Below are 22,240 nucleotides of genomic sequence, written 5' to 3'. Positions count from 1 at the left end.
CTCAGTGAGTTCGAGGTCAGCCTCGTCTACAGAGTGAGTTCCAGGACAGCCAAGACTACACAGAGAAACCCTGTCTTGAAAAACCAAAAACAAAACAAAACAAAAAAATGCTTCCTGGATTAGGTGGGTGACTCAGAGTACCTGGATCACAGTTGAGCATGAGGGCCCTCCCTCCTGGCAGGGCCTCGTCTCTGGTGTCCCTGTCCTCATGGTGGAGGCTGTGCAGTAGCGCTGCTCTAGCTCAGTAGGTGTTTTGAAGTTAGGTGCAGTGGGTGCAGTGTGTAGTCTAGCAGTAGAAGTAGCTTGTAATGGTAGTGACGAGTTTCCAGTATACTCACCCTTGGCTTGGGTGACTTGTGCAGCTTTTAGTGATGGCTAAAGTTAAACTCCAAGCCATGCTTATGCAGTGAAGTAGATGGTGGTCTTGCTAGGTGTGCTTGCTTTTTCCAGGATGGTAATAGTCAGTTCTCCATGATCCTTCCTCCTCTTTAGTGGCCCAGGATATCCTTTTTGATCTGGTGGCTCTGTTTGCTAGCTTCTTCTGTTCTTCCAGCCTGCTTACAATGCTTTTCTGCAGTTCTTTCTTCTTAGTGTTGCTTAGGGTCATAGTTCATGCTTGGGAATAATGTGTTTTCAGCGGGGCTCAGGAATGGTCACTGAAGCTCTGGCAACTATTAGAGTCTGAGTGGAGCCTGGAGTCAAAAGCATGTATTATCACAGGTAGAAGAAAACCGTCCTGGACATTGCTGGGTACAAACATGCTTATTGTTCTAAGTATTTGTTCAGCTCCTGTTTTCAGAAGTTAGTGAATTAATAGAAAAACTTTGACCATTGACACACACGGCCAGTGCTTGAGTTAGGCTTAGTTTGTGGGATTGTGTGACTGAAGGTTCACCCACATACTAGGCAAGCTAGAACTGTGGAGCTTCAGTGTGTACTACAAATGATCAGAGGACAAGGTACCAGGAACTCCTTACTTGCTGCTCTGATTCTTACATGTAATGTGTTCAGATAGCTTGATTTTTGTCATGACCCTGACTTTCTCTCAGTCTGAATGGAAAAAGTAAGTAGTTTTGCATTTTTTTAAAAAAAGGTGCTGGTGGAGATTGTAAAAGTAGTTTCTGTCCTACTTGAGTATGAGATAGTACTCATATTTTGAGGCTAGAAAAAGAAATCTTGTATCTCTCATTATGCTTTAAGCATATTTTAAAATAAATTGGCTACCTTAAATTCTGGTTTATGTTTTCTAGATAGTCTATGTGTATTTATAGGTGTATTGGGAAAATATTTTACCTCTGGAGTATTTGGGCTCATATGGGTCACCCCCACATTTGATTTTTATTTTGAGCATGGTATTTTTTCAAAATTTATTTCGTTAATTATTTTTAGTCTAAGACCAGAATTAGGCTGGTAAAGTGCCAAAGGCGTGATTCTGAAGACAGGAATTGTTTAGGAACCATCTACGGACAGTTGATCTGGGTCAGACTGGATTTCCAGCTTACTCAGTTTTAGAGTCGACTGTCATTTTGTAAACAGAAGTCGGCCAGATGAAGTGAACAGAAGGGTGGCATTAGCATATTCATAAGGTGCTGGCTCCAGGACTTCTTTTCTCCTCCCCTTTCTCCCTCTTCCTGAATGAATCTAGAAACACAGACCCATAGGGTCGCATGACTAACTGGTTTTATTCTGTTCAGTGGCATAATCTGGCCAGGACGGTCTGTGTTTCAGATTGCGGAAACAGAAGATTCAGTAACTGAGAGTCCACCGTGGAGCTGCTGGAAACTATTACAGAAGGAGCACCTCTCAAACCTTGCTTCAGGCTCTGAAAAGGAGCACAGGGGAAGCTTAGTCTTGCTTTGGATCCAAGCAAATGCTGTCGGAGCGATGAACTGGGACTTTGTGTGCGGACTCCTGGCTTGATCTTGATAGGATTGGGTGTATGTTGTTGGAGCGGGCAGGCCAAGAGGCCCTGAGACCTACAGGTGCCATCTGTATGGAGAAAAGCGGCTGTAGTCCATTTCCAGTGTGTTGGGCTAAAGGTATAACAACTTAAAGATCTGTTTAGTGTGTGCTTTTGTCAGTTCACGGTTTTTTTCTAAAAAAAAGCTAGATAATAGTTCTTTCAGAACTTAGAGTTACAGCTACATTTGAGAAAAAAAAAAGATGTGGTATAGGTTTACAGCTGGTGCATAAAACCAGTTAGGTGGCTTTGCAAGTAGAAAATGAAACGTTTGTATGGAACTGCTCTTAAGCGATCTAAATCATTTTTCTGTGCTTGTCCTGTGTGTAAGTCATGTATTTTGGCCTTTTCATTTTACTCAGGACACCATTATCTATTATGTGCCATAGAGACTTTTAAAGAACAAAATGATTAGTTTTAACTATAAGACCAGAGGAGAAAAGGGTAATGTGGGCTTAGTTGTTTTAAAATGGGTTTTCTTTATTGTCTACATGCATTATGTATTTAACTTGAAGCTCTGTTATTTTGAGATTATTACCACAGGTCAAAAATACTGTGAGTGAAGAATTTTCTACTTTAGTGTGAGAATTTGTATTCATGTAGCAGTATAAATATGAAGTAGGACATTTTCATTCCAGCATTCAAGGCAGCATTTAGAAAGCATAGTTAAGTTAAAGAAGCTGTAAAATTAATGCGTAACTCAAGACAGACAAATTCAACTATAAGTTGCTTTGCTGTACATGGTGGTGAATATTTAAGCCATTAACGTACTTAATGAAGGATTTTATAAAACTGTTGTCGCTATGTGAGATGTATTTAGGTACTATACTAATCTACTTAGTTACACTTCGATGAATGAACTACAGGCTTATTCAGTTTAGTTTTTAGGCTAAAGCTATTAGTACCTCTAGACTAGGATGTGTTAGCATCACACTTCAGTTTTCAAGATTATTTTTCATTGATTGAGTTGTCTTTATTACTTATTCATTCCTTTTTAGGTTTTTACACTAAAACTTGCAGTATTTGATCTGTTTTAGTATGACGGTATCTGAATAAAGCACCCATCACTTTTATTACACAGGTACTCAAAGTAAAGATTTTATCCAGTTAAGTTGAAGCTCTCAAATTGTAAAGGATTTCTTACTATTGTAGTTTTGTGACATGAGGACCATGTAATGCAAATGAACATAATTGAGGCAGAGTTCAGCCTTCCTGAAGCATTTGTAGGTGGTATACAGAATGCCACCTCCATAATATGATGGTGCTTAGCATCTGCAGTAAAGCCATCCAGGTTACCTCACAGACTGTAGCTAGCCAAGAGCTACAGACTTAGACCAACGGGGTGTTGAATAGTTAGCAACTGCATTTCCTACTTAAGTTGGCCTTAGAAATGAGAACTTTTGACAGAAAAGATATAGTAATGTTTTGGCTCACCACAAAGAAACTGATCAAAGCAACCTCCTTTTTAAGTGTTTACAGACTATTAGAGAAAATACTAATAGCTGATTTTTTTAATTAAAATGTACCTTTTGGTAGATGACAGACTAGGTGAGGGGAGCAGAGCTTTTAAAGCAGAGGATGGGAAATGGGGCACATTAAGGGACACAGTGGGCTTCATCTCTACATGCAGAGCCAGCTGCCTCCTCCTCTCTTGGATAGTTTTGCTGTGGTGGTCCAAGTGGGGAGTTTGTCATCTTGCCCTCTCAGCTGAGCATATGCCTTTGCAGTGATTGCCCAGTGCAGCTGTCTTTAAATTTCCTCCCTGACTGCTTGTTTTACTTTCTTGCATTAGGACAAGAAGGCAGGAGACCTGTCTCCATGCTTGTTAATACTGTTCGTGTTAAGAACAAAGATGCCAGTGTGTAGTAATTAGCTGACTTGGTTATTTCGAGTATAACAATTATAGTATGTAGATAAAGTTAAAAAGCTCAGATCCAAAGAATATACAAATCTTGACCTGCAAATGGACATTCTAAACCATGCATTTGATCCAACTAGTCACATTAACCTCAAAACATAGCAGTGTCCCAGTTTTAAAAAGACATAAGATTCTTACCAGGGCAGGCTAAAAATAGAACAGACCTATATTTGTATACTTTGAAGTAGATCTTCAAGGTACCCTTAATGCTCGGGGATCTGCTCTTTAATAGTTTAGGGTATTGTTGAATTTGGTGTGAAGAATCACCCAAGAAGATTACATTTAAAAATATTTAAAAGATATGTACCTACATTATGATTTCCTAGGCATAAGTATGTATTAATTAAGAATACCGAGTGTAAATGTTCTCAGGACATGAGGTTGCAAAGTATTGGGTGGGGAAACCCTACTTGGGTTTTCTAATTATCAGTTTTACATTGTTCCATCATTTTGGAAAAAGACTGGCAATTACAATAGTGACATCAGAGGTTTGATTGTTAGGAAAAAGTATGTTTTCTGGTTTCTTTAATTTTATTCCCCAGTAATAGAGATTTTATGTACTTCTGATTTATGAGGTTGAAGTCACACTTACTCTGCATACAAATTTTAAATTTTATGTGTTTATCCATCTGTCCATATGTGCAGTACATCTTTCCTTCTCTTCTACGCTAGAATAGCTATACTTCTTGGTGTGTACAGTTGTATTATGCATAACTTCAGTTACCTTTCAGAGATGGAACTCTTAGCTACCCCAAACCTTCCCTGTCTTAGTATACACTGAGTTCCCACACACTTTCTCATGCCTCTTTGACTTTCCTTTTCATGCACAACAAGTTCATCATTTTATTCTGAGTAGTCTTTCCCTAGGAAACACAACTCTGTCCTTTCTGATGGAGTAAGCAGGTGGATGTTGCCTCTGATATCTTAACAGGAAAACTTTGTTGTGCCCTCCCTCCTCTTTTCTGTTGTGAACATATCAGCAGCCCCTCACCATAATATTGTAGTGGGCATTAGCATGTCTTCATCTCATTCTTTCCTCTGGCTCATTATCAGTATTTGTTTTGACTGTGGGGAAATGGTGGGAAGAAGTGTCTTTGTTTTGATTTCAGGAAGAAAGTGTTCAGTGTTAAAAGTGTTAGCTTTAGTTTTATCTGTATTTTAAATCATTATTATTATTATTATTATTATTATTATTATTATTATTATTAACTAATTGAAAAAGTTTCCCTTTAGTTCTTTATTTCATAGGGGTTATTTTTGGTTTATAGTGAGAAAGATGTTAAATTTTGTCAAATATTTTTCTACCTCTATTGATCACAATGTGATCTATGGTGTTTGAAAAATATTTTGATAGTGTTGAGGATTGAACCCATGTCATGAAGGTGCTAGGCTAATGCTGAAGCAGTAAGGTATATACCCCAGTCTGAGATATATAAAAATAAAGTTTTGAGGGTTAAGCCAACTGTGGTGGTTGAATAAGACACCCCCCCCCCCATAAACTCATATTTGAATGCTTAGTTCCAAGTTGGTGGATTGTTGAGAAGGATTAAGAGATGAGGACTTGTTGGAGTATATGTCCCCATTGTTGGAGGAATAGGCTTTGAAGTTTCAGTGACACATGCCAGACCCAGTGTCTTTCTCTTTCTGCCCACTGCCTGTGGATCTGGATCAGGATGTAATGCTCTCAGCTACTTCTCTAGCACTACGCCTGCTACCATGCTCCCCACCATAATGATAACAGACTAACTCTGAAATTGCAGCAAGCCTCTAGTAAAGTGCTTTCTCTTTTAAGAGTTACCTTGGGCCGGGCGGTGGTGGCGCATGCCTTTAGTCCCAGCACTTGGGAGACAGAGGCAGGCAGATCTCTGTGAGTTCAAGGCCAGCCTGGGCTACAGAGTGAGTTCTACGAAAGGCACAAGCTATACAGAGAAACTCTGTCTCGAAAAACAAAACAAACAAGAAACAAAAACAAAACAACAACGACAACAAAAAAGAGTTATCTTGGTCATGTCTTTTCATAGCAATAGAACAGTGACTAAGGATGAAGTTGGTACCAAAAGTGGGGTATTGCTATGACAGGCCTGATCATGTGGTTTGGAGGAATATGAAAGACTTTGGACTAGAAAGACTATTGGGACTTTGTACTAGAAAAGTAATTGAACTAAGCAGTATTTATTGGGCCATTGAAGTAGCAGCATGGAAGACAGTGGTGCTGAGGGTGATGTGTCCCATTGGGGCCTAGATCAAGAGGTTTTAAAGGGGAGAAATATTAGTAAGTGGCCAATAACAAGACCATTCTGTTATATTTTGGTAAAGAATGTGGCTGCTTTCTGCCCTTGTTCAAAAAAATCTACCAAAGGCTAACTTGAAGAATTTTGGATTAATGGTATTGACAGGAGATTTCAAGACAGCCTAGCATTGAGTGTGTCACTTGGTTATTAGTGATCACTCTTATGCAGATCTATAATGGGGAAAAAAAACCAAAACCAAGCAGGGCAAAGAGAAAGACAAAGTGTACAGTTTGAGGGGGGAAAAGAGAACACCAGAAAATGTAATGTTGAGGACAGAAATTTGTAGCTAGAGTTTTCCTGCCTGGCCCACAGTCAGGACAAATCTCTCTCACCTGCCAGTCCCACAGCCGCTCAGACCCAACCAAGTAAACACAGAGACTTATATTGTTTACAAACTGTATGGCTGTGGCAGGCTTCTTGCTAACTACTTCTTCTATCTTGAATTAACCCATTTCCATTAGTCTATACCTTGCCACATGGCTCCTGGCTTACTGGCATCTTCACATGCTGTTTGTCATCATGGCGGCTGGCAGTGTCTCCCTCACCCAGCTTCCTGTTCTCTCAATTCTCCTCTCTGTTAGTCCCGCCTATACTTCCTGCCTGGCCACTGGCCAATCAGTGATTTATTTATTGACCAATCAGCAACACATTTGACATACAGACCCAATCAGCAACACATTTGACATACAGACCATCCCACAGCAGAAATTCCTATGTTCAAGGAGATAAAAAGTTTAAAGAAAAGTCTAATACTAAATGGAATAAAGGGGGTGATGACCTTAGAGCAAGTCCCAGCTATGCTTCCACCTTGTGAAAAGGAATTAAAGGAAAGCTTAAACAGGGAAGAAAACTTGTCAACAACAGAAAACTGATTCAGATGTTATTGAAGCTTGCCCAGGTTCCAGCCTCAGCAAGCCAAAGAACTTGGCAGCCTTGGCCACGTGCTTCTGGCTTCAGAGTCAAGGAAAGGAAAGCTGAAAGGAATAGGAAGATCTGAAGAGTGCTTTGACATAGACATGGACGTACAGAGTTTGAAGTTTGTCCTGCTGGGTTTTGCTCCAGTATTTCCTCACTATGCTTCCTTTCCTCCCTTTTAGAATGTAATGTATATTCTATCACATTGTATGTTTGAAGTATGTAATCTGCTTTTTGGTTTTGATTTTTACAGAGAGTTACAGTTAAGAGGTTGCCTTATGTATCAGAAGAGATTATGGACTTTTAACAGTGTTGAGACTGGTATACTATGGGGACTTTTGAATCTGGATTTAATGCATTTTGCATCATGAGATGGCTACAAGTCTATGGGGTTGGGGGCAAGGAATGGAATGTGGTCATTTGAATGAGACAGTCTCCATATATTTGAATGCCTGGTTCCCAGCTGGTGGATGAATGGGTAGGATTAAGAGGTATGGTCTTGTTGGAGGAGGAATGTCTCTTTCTCTGCCAGCTGCCTGTGGATCAGAATATAAAGCTCTTTCTCTAGCACCATGCTTGCCTGTGTGCTGCTGTGATCCTTGTCATGATGATAACTGTAAGAATGCTCCCAATTAAATCCCAATTAAATGCTTTCTTTTATAAGAGTTGCCTTGGTCATGGTGTCTCTTCACAGTAATAGAACAGTGACTAAGATACCAACTTTGCATTCCTGAGAATAAATTCTATCTCAAACATAATGTACTATTCCTTATTTATGCTGTAGTGTTCAGTATATTTACATGTTATTTAGATTATTTTTGTCTATTCATGAAGGATAGCAGTTTCTAACTTCTTCTTGTGGTCATTTCATCAGATTGTCATTATCAAAGTATTGATGTTTCAAAAAACAAATGGGGAAATGTTTCTCAACTATGCTTTTGTGTTACCAAAGGATTGAATCAGTTTCCTAAGTACTGGATCCCCAGCTATCTCTCCGACTTTCCTCATGACATTTGACTCCTTAAGTATAATTGTTTCTATAGCACTCAGTAAGCTTTTGTGTTTTTCTCCCAACTAGATTGAAACTCTTTTGGGTGTATCTGGTTTTGCTTCATTTTTACTTTTAATTAATTATTTGGATTAGGTGTAGACCTTCTCTTGATATGCAATGCCCTGGTTACACTCCATAGTACCACATACACAAATGCAACTCACTTACTTTCTGTGTATGCATGCCCTCTACAGTGTATTAGTGGCTTAGTAAATATTGTTAGTCTGTTGGAAGGTGTGGCCTATTCCTTTGCCTATAAGAGACAAGATGAATGAATCAGTGTGGTTGCTGGCCATGCCATAATACATTGCAGCTGGGCCTTTGCTGAGGCATAGGGAATCATAACCCTTGATGTGTGTTGTGGTCAGCAGGCCACAGACATGGTGAGCAAAGAAAGTTTACGGCTGCCTGGGGTGAAACTGACCTGTACACTAGGTGTACAGTGTTAGGTGAAACATGGGAATATCAATCAGAAAGTTGTCTGCAAGGCCCCTGAGGAAATCCCATACAAGCAATAGGCTGCATACACTACCACAGTGGCCAGTTCACAGACTTTGCACCCTTCCTTCCTTCCTTCCTTCCTTCCTTCCTTCCTTCCTTCCTTCCTTCCTTCCTTCCTTCCTTCCTTCCCTCCTTCCCTCCTTCCCTCCCTCCCTCCCTCCCTCCCTCCCTCCCTCCCTCCCTCCCTCCCTCCCTCCCTCCCTCCCTTTTTTGGTTTTTCTAGACAGGATTTCTCTGTATTTTGCTCTGTAGACCAGGCTGGCCTCGAACTCACAGAGATCCGCCTGGCTGTGCCTCCCGAGTGCTGGGATTAAAGGCGTGTGCCACTGCTGCCTGGTTGATATTTTTCTTTTTAAGTTCACTTTTCTTTTTCTTCCCTTTCTTTCTTCTTTCTTTCTTTCTTTCTTTCTTTCTTTCTTTCTTTCTTTCTTTCTTTCTTTCTTTCTTTCTTTCTTTCTTTCTCTCTCTCTCTCTCTCTCTCTTTCTCTTTCTCTCTTTCTTTTTGGTTTTTTTGAGACGGTTTCTCTGTGTAGCTTTGGAGTCTGTCGTGGAACTCACTCTGTAGCCCAGGCTGGCCTTGAACTCACAGAGATCCGCCTGGCTCTGCCTCCCGAGTGCTGGGATTAAAGGCGTGCGCCACCACTGCCCAGCTTAAGTTCACTTTTCTAGACATTCTTCATTATATTTTGTAAAAGTATTGTTCTGGAGTGGAGAGTAGAGTGCTTGCTTAGCATACTAACCTGTGTGAGGCTGTAAGTTCAGCTTTTAGCACCACCACCACCACCACCACCACCACCACCAACACCAACAACAACAACACCAACACCAACAACAACAACAACAACAACAACAACCACCACCACGTAATGGTTTTTGACAGGTTTAAAATTAAAAACACAGCTTGGTCCTTTATCACAAATAGTTTGAGAGTACTAAGTGTAAACCTAATTTCAAGTTTTGATTTCCTCTTTGAGAAACTTTAAAATTTCTTTTCTTTTTTAGATTCATTTATTTTATGTGTATGAATGTTTTGCTTCCATGTATGTCTGTGTACCAGGTGCATGTCTGGTATCAGCAGAGGTCAGAAGAGGGTGTTGTACCCCCTGAAACTGGAGTTACAGACAGTTGTGAGCCACCATGTGGGTACTGGGAACCTGGGTCCTCTTGTAAGAGCAAGTTCTCTTAATTGCTGAGCCAAGTCTCCAGCCCTTGAGAAAGCTTTTGAAGAAGATATTTTTGCAGTGTATAAAAGTAACTCATTCCTGTGGCTGGTTAATATGGAGAAGTGCTTAAAGGGGAGACTTGCCAGCATATTCAGGAGAATAGTGGTAGGACACACCCTGTGAAAGACCATAGTTCTGTGGAGGGAAGGTGGAGATCTTTTTCACTAGAGGCATTCAGAGAATTGGTATCCCCACTTTTAATTTTAGCAGAGGGTCAGAAACAAATGCAGAACCACACAAAAAAGGCAGAGGGGTCTGTCTGTTGGGAGAAATGGACTTGGAACTCCTGTAACTGAGACTTCGCCTGGAGCTATCCATGAAAGTGCCCCAAGAGGTCAGGATCTGAGAAGTCTGTATGCTAGCAGAAAAACAAACCTACAGGTAGACGCAGGAATGTCACCAACAGACTGCCTGGAAAGACGGATGGTAGAAGTGCTTTTCAATTTTGTCAAGTGTTAACCTTGAGACAGAGTCACATTCTATCATAGAAAATGGCTTCTCCTGGTAATGCTGGAATAGAGCATTATCTTATTTATTTATTTATTAATTAAATGCCTGGCCTTTTTGAAGTCATTGCTGGGCTTGGCCAGCAAGTTTGGGACACAGAGATATATATTTGCAGTGTCATCCTTTTAGCCTTGCTTTTTTTCCTTGGCGTGTGTGATATTTCCTGATACCTACTAATGGTCTCTCTCACATTTTATTTTCTCAAAAATGGGATCTGCTGTCTTATTCTGGTTGACCTTAAACTTGGGGGCTCAAGTGATTCCCATTATCCTAAGCAGTTAGGACTGTATGTATGCACCACCACCACCAAGTGATACTATGCCTTACTTAGTGGTCTAATGTAGGGAGGAAAGAGAAAGCTGGAATGATCAAAAATTCACTCAGGCATCCAGGAGCCTTTCTAAACTCATTTGTCAGTTCTAGCAGCTTTCTTTGAGTTTCCCACCCAGGCCAGTGTGTATGGTATACATATATGTGTACTGTGTGTGGAGGTCAGAGATCAGTGTCTGTTTTCTTCCTTAGTCTTTCTCTTACTTTTGCAGACAAGGTTCCATAGTGTTAAAAAGAATAAGGAAGAACTGACAAAGTGAAAGTAACCCAGTAAGGCAGTTTCTTCTAACTTAAATAGGGCTAGCAAGCACACACCAGAACAGGAAGTTCACTTAGTTTTTTACTCTACTGTGTCTCACCCTATTGCTAGGAGCTTGACCTCATAATTTGATGCTATTTGATAGCTCATAATCAATACAAAGGGAAAAGGTGTGATAGAGAGTCAAGTTTTAGGAATTCCAGGGATTGAGCTAGCTATTTTAATAGATACATACACTAGAATGAAGCACGATCCTCATTAATCTTAATAATAAAAACCCGGAGTCAGATATCGGGGTAAAAGCTGAAAGATCAGAGAAGCAAAGGAGCAGGCACAGTCACCTCTTACCTCTCTGGCTACTTAGACCAAAAAGGGCCCGACTCCTGTCTTCACCCCACCTTATCACCTTCTCTCTCCACCCAGCCATATCATTTCCTGTCTCCTGTCTGTCCAGACCTCCAGACCTCTACTGTTAACTAGTGGCTAGCTTCACCCTCTGATTTTCAGACAAGCTTTATTTGTCAGAACACAAAATATTATAACATTTCCCCTTTTTTGTCTAAAATAAAGAGGTTATAACTAACATATAAAAACTATATACAATAAGTACAATAACTGTATACAAATACATATGGGCAGTCATTGCATTAACAATGTCTAGTCCATTAGCATTTGACAGTTTCAGAGAAAATACTCCATTATCTATCCTACCTTGGTTGTACCTAATTTGCATTACCAACCCAAAACTATCTTTTGATGTCTCTCAACCCTATACACTTATACCTCTTTAGTGAGTTTCTTATCTGAATTTGTTAACAAGGACAAGGAAAACTATAACTGTCTAGTCCTCAACTTGATCAGAGACCCGAGAAGGAAATAATATTACCTGAGTAAGCAGGAAGTGCAAACAAGTAATTTCCAAAAAATGTGAGAAATGACAGAAACATCTGGCTGCCTGGACAGTCATCCAAAGTTTCTCTGTAATAATGGGGCATCCATCTTTGGCCTACAGGCCTAGAATTATCTGACAGACTTTTTTGTGAAGCAGGATATTCTGAAGGGCTGTCCTACCTTGTCTTGGCAAAATTTGGCAGTCACTTTCTTTTGTGTCCTGCTTGTCTAATTTGGACAGCATACTGTCAGCAGTTGAGGCAAGGGCACTTTCTTGCCCAGTGGCTACCTTTTGCCACAAAGAAAGTAAACTCCATGTGGAGTTTCTTTGATGCCCATCATCTTCTCTGAAGTAGATTGGTGCTGCCAGGAGCAGACATATTTCATTGTCATTTAAAAAAAAGAATCAGTGTTATTAAAACATCTTAAATGCCATATTCTGTAGGTCTCTGAAGTGTTTGAAGACCACCTTTCTACCTAAAATATATCTGTTTGAGCTAGAAAATGTATCTAATATTACTATAAGTTTGATTGTAATAGGTAAGTAGCTACTAACCTGAATTTCTTTATTATCCTAAATAGTTTGTAACAATAACTTTCAAGGACTAGCAATTTGCATTACATTGTTAAATGAGCTATATGGTTACAATACCTTGAACAAGAGTAGAAATGTATGTACAGTATGTTCTAACCAAAATAACCTCAAATTTATATCAGTATACAAAAATCCAAGCAAATATTTAAAGTAAATATCCAAGTAAAAATATTTAAAACTAGTAGTTGCTTTTATGGTTTAAAAGTAGATTCAATAATCTACTCTTTCATCATATCAGATCTATATCCCCTCTTTTTCTTTTCAGAGTAGATTTAATAGTCTACCCTTTTATTCTATTATCTATATCTCCCTTTTTTCTTTTCAGAGTAGATTCAATAATCTACCCTTTCATCCTTTCACTTCTATATTCCCCTTTTTTCTTTTCAAAACAAGAACCCTGAATCTAATCTCCTTTGTCCAGCCTTTTTCCTGACCATTACCAATAACAACTTGTAACCAATCACCCTCAACAACAACAAATATCCATAACCCACTGAACGACCAAAAACCACCCGCCCCACCTCTTGGAAATATGGATGTTGTGTTCTTAAAATTACTTTCTGCTGTTGGGGTGGTGGTGGTGGTGGTGACGACCTCTTTAGGGGACCCTGAAAAAAATTGAATGTATGATACCCTTATTCCCATTGACCGTGATGCATCCCTTTAAAATATTGTTAGATAAAATTTCCTAATAACTTATTATAGTCTCTATTCTTTTAGGAAAGATTGGCTTGTAGTCTTCCTTGTCAAGTTTTATTTTGTTTGTTTGATATTTATTTATTTATTTTTGATGCAGGGTCTCTATGTAGCTCTGGCTGTTCTTGAACTCTCTATGTAGATGGCTAGCCTCAAACTTACAAATGTATCTGCCTGTCTCTGCCCCTGGAGTGCCAGGAATAAAAATGTATACCAACATGCTCTGTTGTATCATTTTTTTGTGAGTCTCATAAATATTTCAGATGTTCTCTATTGTATATCTGTAAGATTAATTTTTTTTGTGTGTGTTTTTTGGTTTTTCGAAACAGGATTTCTCTGTGTAGTTTTGGTGCCTGTCCTGGATCTCACTCTGTAGACCAGGCTGTCCTTGAACTCACCAACTCACAGAGCTCCGCCTGACTCTGCCTCCTGAGTGCTGGGATTAAAGGCATGCGCCACCACTGCCTGGCTAAATTTTTTTAACTTATTGGAAGAATTCAAATATCCTTTTGTGGGAAGAATTTTCATTGTAAATCTACTATTTTTCATAGAATTTATTCATTCAGGTTATTTGTTTGCTTAGAGTTATTTTTAATGATTTATTTATTTTTGTTTTATGAGCATTGATGTTTTGTATGTCTGTGTGAGGGTATCACATCCTTTGGAGTTGGAGTTACACAATTGTGAACTGCCATGTAGATGCTAGGAATTAAACCAGAGTTCTCTGGAAGTGCAGCCAGTGCTCTTAACTGCTGAGCCATCTCTCCAGCCCCTGGTTAGTTTTATATAGTAATATTTTTATTAATTCTTTCTTTCTTTGCTCTATGTAGTCCATGTGTGTCCAGTCTCACTAGTCTCCAGCTTCAACTTGTGGGTTTTTTTTTTTTTTTTTTTGCATGTAGGAGCAAATATATTGATGTTTTCTTTTTCTTTTATACAGAGAGTATCCCCCAGTCATCATTTACATTTTGGTTTTGGTTTTAACAGTATGTCCTGGAAGTCATTAGTACAGGGATTATGATTGTTTGAATAAGAATTGCCCCCATATTCTCATATATTTGAATGCTTAGTCACTTGGGAGTAGCACTACTTGAGAAGGACTAGGAGGCGTAGTCTTGCTGGAGTAGGTATGGCTTTGGTGGAGAAGTGGGTCACTAGGGGAAGGTTTTGAGGTTTGGATCACTTGAACTCTGTGTCTGTTATAGACAATGTTTTCTCAAACATTCATGACCAAGTATTGGATGTGTGTTTTCAGTTTCTTGGAAGTACACTGGGTGGTGAAATTTTGGGATCATATAGTGGTTCTGTTTAGCCATTTGAGGACCTGTTAGTCTGCTTTCGTGTTGATTGTGTTGTGTTCTGTATTCTTGCCAACACAGGTAGTATCTTTTCTAAAAAGTGAATTTCTCACGACTTAAAAGAGTTTCTAAAATATTAAGGGTGTTGGTTCTACTTCCTATGATGTATATGGCATATGTAGTTTTCTGTTTGTGTTGTCTACTCCTTAAATTGAAACTTAAATTAAAATATAATTATATTGCTTTTCTCCTTACCTGTCCTCATTCCAACCCTTCTCCTACTCCCATTCTCTCTCAGATTGATGGCCTCTTTTTTTTTATTATTATTACATACACACACACACACACACACACATGTGTACATGCATGCATGCATGTATAAGTGTATAAATACAATTTGATGAGTCTGTTTAGCATGACCTGTTTATATATGATTTTGGGGGCTGACTGTTTTGTATTAGATAAATTTCCCTTGCTCAGCAGTCACTAATTGTCTATAGTTCTTTGTTTATGGATGGGACCCCAAAAAACAGATACATCTACAACACAGCTTCTACACCTAAAGCCCAGGGAACATTTGGAAGAGGGGGCAGGAAGATTGTAATACCTAGAGGAACAGGAAGTTCATTTTCAGTTAGAAATCATATGGAAGCTATACCATATCTGAACAATATGGCTGTAGGTGTTTGTGTACATGGTAAGGCAGAGGCCAGAGCAGGGTAGCAGGTGTCTTTCTCTCTTGTTTTACGCCTTATTGTCTTGCGAGAAGTTATCTTACTGACTCAGAAGCTGAGAGAGACCCTTTGGCCAGCCAGTGAGTACTGAGAATCTGCATGTCTCTGCTTTCCAATTCTAGGGTTACATGCATGTATAGCTCTGCCAAGCTTGTTACTTGGGTGCTAGGTTTTTGAACTCAGGTACTGACTTCAGAGCAGGTGTTCTTACTACCTACTGAGCTATGTCTTTAGCTCTACCTTGTTTTATTGTTTTTAGTTGCCCATATTTAGTGTGTTTAAAGTCTAGAGTTTTATTTGAAGAAAAGAAAAAACTTTGATGTAAGTTCCTAAAAAGTAGGCAGCAAACTGGTACGTTTGCCTTTGCAGTGATGTATTCCTACAAATGAAGAGTAGGTTTAAAAAAAAAATGGGCCGGGCGGTGGTGGCGCACGCCTTTAATCCCAGCACTCGGGAGGCAGAGACAGGCGGATCTCTGTGAGTTCGAGGCCAGCCTGGTCTCCAAAGCGAGTTCCAGGAAAGGCGCAAAGCTACACAGAGAAACCCTGTCTCGAAAAAACAAAAAAAACAAAAACAAAAAAAACAAAAAAAACAAAAAAAAAAAAATGGAAGAGATGTTAACGTCACATAATTTTTAAATCAGTCAGTGAAGTTTTGACATTGTTAAATAGGAATCCTGGTCCTTTAACCAATTTTTTTTTTTTTTTAAAGCAGGCATTTAAGGTGCTCTTATATCAGGCCCTGGGTATAGAGAGCACAGTGATTGTGTCAGGTGCTAAGTCCCTATTCTCCTTAAGTACTTTGTGCATGGGATGCAGAATAGAGACTAGAATAAAGTGTTGCTAACATAATTGTGAGATTGTAATTGCTACTCATTGTACACTGAAAAAAAAAACTCTTTCATTTTTCTCCCCCTCAACAGAATATGACAGATACCTAGCATCTAGCAAAAGAATGGCAGCTGCTTATCTTGATCCAAACTTGAATCATACACCAAGTTCAAGTACTAAGACTCACCTGGGTACTGGCATGGAACGGTCCCCTGGTGCAATGGAGCGAGTATTAAAGGTCTTTCATTATTTTGAAAGCAATAGTGAGCCAACCACCTGGGCCAGTATTATCAGGCATGGAGATGCTACTGATGTCAGGGTAAGTATGTCTTTTTCATGGCTTGTCTATCTAGCTATCTATCTATATCTATCTATCTATCTATCTATCTATCTATCTATCTATCTATCTATATTTAGTTTTTCCAGACTTCTCCATGTTTTTTTTTTTTTTTTTAAAGATTTATTTATTATGTATACAGTATTCTGTTTTGCATGTATCCCTGCAGGCCAGAAGAGGGAGCCAGATCTCATTACAGATGGTTGTGAGCCACCATGTGGTTGCTGGGAATTGAACTCAGGACCTCTGGAAGAACAGCCAGTGCTCTTAACCTCTGAGCCATCTCTCCATCCCCTCCGTGTAGTTTTGGTGCCTGTCTCGGATCTCTTTCTGTAGACCAGGCTGGCCTCGAACTCACAGAGCTCCACCTGGTTTTGCCTCCGGAGTTCTGGGATTAAAGGTGTGCGCCACCATTGCCTGGCTCATGACATCTTTAAACAGTTATGTTTCAATGGCATACAATCCCCTTCTCTGCAAAAAAAAGATGAAATAGTTTTTATTTAACGTCTTAGTACTTTCCATGTTGCAGACATGTTGACCTTTTCTTTCTGATATACACCCAAAGGGCTTGGCATAGAGGTGGTCAGTGTTAGAGCATTTGCCTAATAGCGTGAGGCCTTGAGTCTGCTTCCCCAGCATTTGGCAGGTAGGACATTGCCAATATATGACTATTATTTTCTTAGGAAAATAGTAACTGAATCGCTTTTTAATTATGTACTGCAAATTACTTGTTTTCCCACCTAATTTTTTTTAACCCTGGGAAGATCCAGAGAACCAATGTAATTAAAATAACTTCTGATCTAGTAAAATAAAATAATTTTTAATTTAGTTGTAAAATTAGGAGTGCCCCCATATCTTCAGATAGAATAATTTCCTTAAAAACCATTGAATATGCAATTTTTTTTTGTTTGTTTTTTTGTTTTTCAAGATAGGGTTTCTCTGTGTAGCTTTGCACCTTTCCTGGAACTCACTTGGTAGCCCAGGCTGGCCTCAAACTCACAGAGATTCGCCTGGCTCTGCCTCCCGAGTGCTGGGATTAAAGGCGTGCGCCACCATCGCCCGGCTGAATATGCAATGTTTTAAAACACTGTGTTATGTTGTAGGAATGCAAAAGGTCCATATAAGTCAGTTTTCTATCACTGTAATGAAATTCTGAATCAGTTAAGATTGATTTTTAGCTCCTAGTTTTGAGATTCTAGTAATGAAAGTGGTCCCGTTGCTTTGAGCCTTCTGGCAGGGTAGGATTATACATAACATAGTAGAAGTATCTCTGAGCCAGGAAGCAGAGAAAGGAAGAAGAGACTGCTGGGATCGTTTAGTTCCACTCAGGGATATTCTAGCTACCTATAGATTTCCCATTAGCTCCACCTCCTAGGAGGATCCCTAAGCATACTAGAAGGTTAGAAGGCACTAACCATAGCAAGGCCCCTTTTGCTTTTACAGCATAGAATTTGTAGGGGAGAGATGTGGCATAGTATAGAATACTCTCCAGCAGGCTTACTGGGTGCTGGGAAGCTTAAAGGTAGGCCCAGTACCTAAATGGAGGAGCTAGCACTACAAAGGTCCCTGGGTTTGTAAGGGGACCTAGTGATAGAGACTTAGGGAGGAGACAGGCAAGGCAAAGGAGAAAGTGTTTCTGAATGTTAGGTGTGAGAAAGTAGCATAAGGATTTCAGAAAATGGAGTCAGTGTGGATTTCCAGGAGGCATTTGCTGTGGTGAGGTGTTGAAGAAGCAATCCTCTTCTCAACTCTCCTTTTATCTGTATTCAGTCTTAGAGAACAGACATTTCTAATGACAAGGTTGGCTTAGATAAGTCTTCTCCTTTTTTCCTTTTAACCATAATTATTTAGTTTAGATTTCTTTCCTGTTTTATTCAAATAGATAGATTTGATTTAAAGCTAAATTCTTTTGTGAGTTATACTTTTCTGTTACCTCTGTATAATTACTCTGTTGATGGACTATGTAGATGGGTTAATTATTAAAAGGAACATGATGTGGGTTGGAGGGATATGGAGATACTGGAGTAGTCTTCCCTATCTTGAAGACCATCTCCAGTGTTATGTGTAGCACCTCAGTATGAGGAAGTCTCTTGTCTCCTGGTGGTATGATCTGTGAGATGGGCACATGGGTATTTGCTATGTGTATGAGTGCTCAAATGCTAACCAAAGTTAGGTGCAAGCTTTGTATCCAACCATGATTTTTAAATACTTCTGATACTCTGTTTTGTTCAGCTTTAAACAACTGAGGAGCCCCTGTTGGTAGATAGCATATACATCGTTCAGAACTTCAGGCAGGTATTGGTACAAATCTACAAGATAAATAAATGTTCGGTCAGTTCAGAGTGGTAAACGTTAACCAAAGCTGTGCAGTATTAGAATTGGTAACCCAGGAACATTGTAGTGATACTTTAGAATAGTGACAAAGAAAACTTCAAGTCCTCCAAACTCAAGAAAGATTTTTTTTTTTGGTTTTTCGAGACAGGGTTTTTCTGTGTAGCTTTGTGCCTTTCCCGGAACTCGCTTTGGAGACCAGGCTGGCCTCAAACTCACAGAGATCCGCCTGCGTGTGCCACTACCACCCGGCAAGATTTCTTCCCGAGAAGAAAAAACATCATTTGCCCAGTTTTCTTCTGTAACACCAGATGGAGGAAAATGCCACAATAGCGTCTTTAGAGTGCTTATGGAAGTCATTGGTCTCTCAGAAACTGATACCCGATGAACTGTCCACTCAGGATTCTGACCCACAAGTGCCTATGGAGGAACAGGGATGTGAAAAGTTAGTAGTACAGGCTTTCTTGGAAGAACTTTATGTGGTAGAATGAGCCCAGAAAAGACTGTGGCAGGGCATTGTTAATCCATGGCCCACCCATGTAGTCTCTTTTGTACCTGTCTTAAATCTTCACAATTTATTTTTTTCTTTTTTTCAAATTTAAAATTTTTTTTTAAATTTTATATACCAACCCTGTTCCCACTCCCTCCCCTTCTTCTGCTCCCCCCCAATCCCACCCCCACTTCACAGTTTTGTAATTTTATTTTATGTGCATTGATGTTTTGTTTGCACTCGTGTCTATGTGAGGGTGTCAGATCCCTTGGAACTGTAGTTATAGTTGTGAGTTGCCATGTGAGTGCCAAGAATTGAACCTGGCTCCACTAGAAAAGCAGCCAGTGCTCTTAATTACTGAGCCATCTTTCATCCCCAAGTCGTCACATTCTCTTAAGGGTTTGGTCATGATCTTGCTCTACTCTACCCAGTCTGTCCTGTATTGAGCCTTGGTCTAAATTTCCATCCATAGTCCTGGTCACTGTACCTCCCTTCATAGTACTTTGATTTATTATGCTTTCTGTGTAGTCATGCTGACCCCAAACAAACAAGCCAAGAAGCAGATAAAAAGGCCATGTCAGCCCTGGAGGGAGTATTGGTTGGCTCATTTTCCCCAGTAGCAAGTGTGCTCATCATTTCTTTGTATCTCATTCAATAATTCTCACACTACTCTAAACTTTTTTTTCCTATGTTATATGTTGTGATGAATTCTGTTGATTTGTGATGTTTAGCAAGGGATCCCATAGAGATACTGCATCTGACTTGAATTCCAGAGTGTTAGCACCTAGGCTTTGAACTACCTTTTGTGATTCTTACCTTTTGTTTGAAGTGTTTCATTCTTATATGAGTCCTTCCTGAAGGACCCTAAGCCTTAAACAGTTTAAATAACTTAGTTATTTGAGAACCTGGAAAACCAGGGGAATTGCTTAGGTAAATGTTTCCTTCAAACAACTCCAGATAAGAGGTTTTGATATGTGGAAATTGCTTGCTAAAGGTGTATATTGGGTAACAGTAAAAAGGCTTTTTGCAAAGCCACAGGCAGTCAGAGGCTGATCCCCTGCTGTTTTTTCTAAGCCTAAATTCATCCTAGAGTGGCCTTTCTCTTCCACAGACCCAGGGAAAACAGACAGCATTTGGTGCTCTTGACGGAAGAATTAGGGTCACTCTAGATGAATTTTAGGCTTTTATGAAGCAAAGGTGTCAGTTTACCAGAAGATGATTCACCCTGCTGCTTTAGCTAAAGCCTAAAATTCTTCCATGGACCCACGCAAAACAGAACACCGACAGATGTTTGTTTAAATTGTTTTGGGGATCTACAAACCACACCTGTATAAGAAAGCAAACTTAATAGATAAGTTATGTGTATGTGTGCCTCCTTTACCTTGGTCACATACTGCCTCTCTTCTCTGGGCTCTCTGTTCCCTGAGATGTAATGTTGTTGAAATTATGCCAGCTAATCATCTTTCAGTGGTCTCCAGGGGTACAAGTGAAATTTCTCATTTATAATCCAAAGCTAGAAATGCTTAAGCTTCGTGAGAAAAGCACATGGAAAGCCAAGTTAGTACAAAAGCTAGACCTCTTGAGCCAGACAGTGTAATGTTGTAAATACAAAGGAAAATTCTGGAGATAAAGTTTTTCCAGTTAACACAAGAGTGATAAGACAGTGATGTAGCTTTATTACTAATAAGGAGAAAATTCTAGTGCCCTGGATAGAAGCTCAAACCAACCATAATATTCCCTCAAGACAAAGCCCGATCCAGATTCTGTGAAGGTTGAGAGAGAAGAGGCCACCTCAGAGCAGTTTGCAAGCAGCAGAGGTTGGTTCGGGAAGTTTAAGGAAAGCAGAATCTCTGTCAGTGTGAAGCTAGTGAAGTAGTAAGTGCTGACTTAGAAGCCATAGCACAGTATCCAGAAGACCAAGCTAGATAGGTCGCTAGGCTAAATAAGACTTTTTAATGTAAATGAAACTACTTTCTAGTAGACGATGCCATCCAGGACTTTCATAGTTAGGGAGGCAGAGCCAGTGTCTGGCTTCATTCAAAATTCAAAGAACAGGGCTAAAGAGGTGCTTTACTGTTAAAGAGAGCTTGCTGTACTTCAGAAGAATCCAGCTTCTAGGATTCCAGTGCCCTCTTCTGGCCTCCGTGGGCACTTGCATGTACTTGACATACACACAAATTCACACAATATATATAAATAAAAATAAAATAAAATAAACTCAAAGAACATAGGGCTAAATAGATGGTCTAGAGGTTACTAGTGTACAGCTCTGGCAGAAGACCATTGGTTCACAACCACATATAACTCTAGCTAACGGATCCAACTTCCTCTTCTGGCTTCTGCAGACACCTGTACTTCTCTAGAGGACTTTGCAAGGCCAAGGAAGCATCATTTTTGTCTTGCTAAGCAAAAAGGGGTTTCTTTTCTACATGCCCAAGATGACATTGGCCAGTTCATGCCTATGCAGAGCTGAGTCTTCCTGACAGAAACTTCCTTCCCTTCTAGTTTATGTTTGAAAAGAATGTGAGTAGTTATGTTGACCTACAAACCTCCTCCTCTAGCTTCTCGCTGTTGTGGGTGGGTGGGCTTGGAGTGTACCAGATCTTTGCCTTATTTTGATTTCAAAGTGAAGCCCGAGGAGAAAACACCGTTTAGCCATTGAGTATTATTACTGCCACATTCAAAGCACATTAAACTTATAAGTGGTACATGAAACTTTTGTAAATCCATAGATCACATTTGGGGTTTAGTATGCTTCACAAGCCACTTGGGAATGGCTGGTATTATTTGAACCTGTAATTGTAAGTAAGTAAGTAAGTAAGTAAGTAAGTAAGTAAATTTGTGTAGTTTGCTAAATGGTGCTTACGGTTAGATGATCACTAATTATTTGATATTGTCTGCTTCTTGGTAGAAAGTGTAACATTAGATCATAGCATTTGGTGACCACTTTAAAATTAGCATTCTGATTATGGGAAACACTTCAGTGGCTAGAATGTGGGGTTAGAGATAGGGGTGGGGGTGAGGGGAATGAGTTGTATGAGCAGAGTTGTGCTGTGTGAAAAATGATGGAGCCAAAGGGAAAG

At 39.7% G+C, this 22,240-nt stretch overlaps 1 protein-coding gene across 29 annotated transcripts in view; it reads left to right on the top strand.

Moving 5' to 3' along the window:
* The window catches only part of Ptk2 (protein tyrosine kinase 2), a 228,806-nt gene that overhangs the window by 67,953 nt on the left and 138,613 nt on the right, over positions 1-22,240 (top strand). For 26 of the 29 annotated variants that reach the window (XM_052747975.1, XM_052747967.1, XM_052747972.1 and 23 more), the window contains 2 exons: positions 1,729-2,039; positions 16,092-16,318. The exons of 1 other annotated variant lie outside the window; for it this stretch is intronic. In XM_052747975.1, the coding sequence (XP_052603935.1) occupies positions 1,940-2,039; positions 16,092-16,318 (327 nt within the window). In that variant the 5' untranslated portion in view covers positions 1,729-1,939. The remainder of the gene's footprint in view (positions 1-1,728; positions 2,040-16,091; positions 16,319-22,240) is intronic. 2 more of the 29 variants (XM_052747980.1, XM_052747981.1) reach the window with 1 other exon arrangement.

This window comes from Peromyscus californicus, unplaced genomic scaffold (genome assembly GCF_007827085.1).
Source record: "Peromyscus californicus insignis strain IS unplaced genomic scaffold, ASM782708v3 Scaffold_20__1_contigs__length_68692818, whole genome shotgun sequence".
In the NCBI taxonomy this organism is placed as follows: domain Eukaryota; kingdom Metazoa; phylum Chordata; class Mammalia; order Rodentia; family Cricetidae; genus Peromyscus; species Peromyscus californicus.
This window is presented reverse-complemented; position numbering and strand designations above follow the sequence as displayed.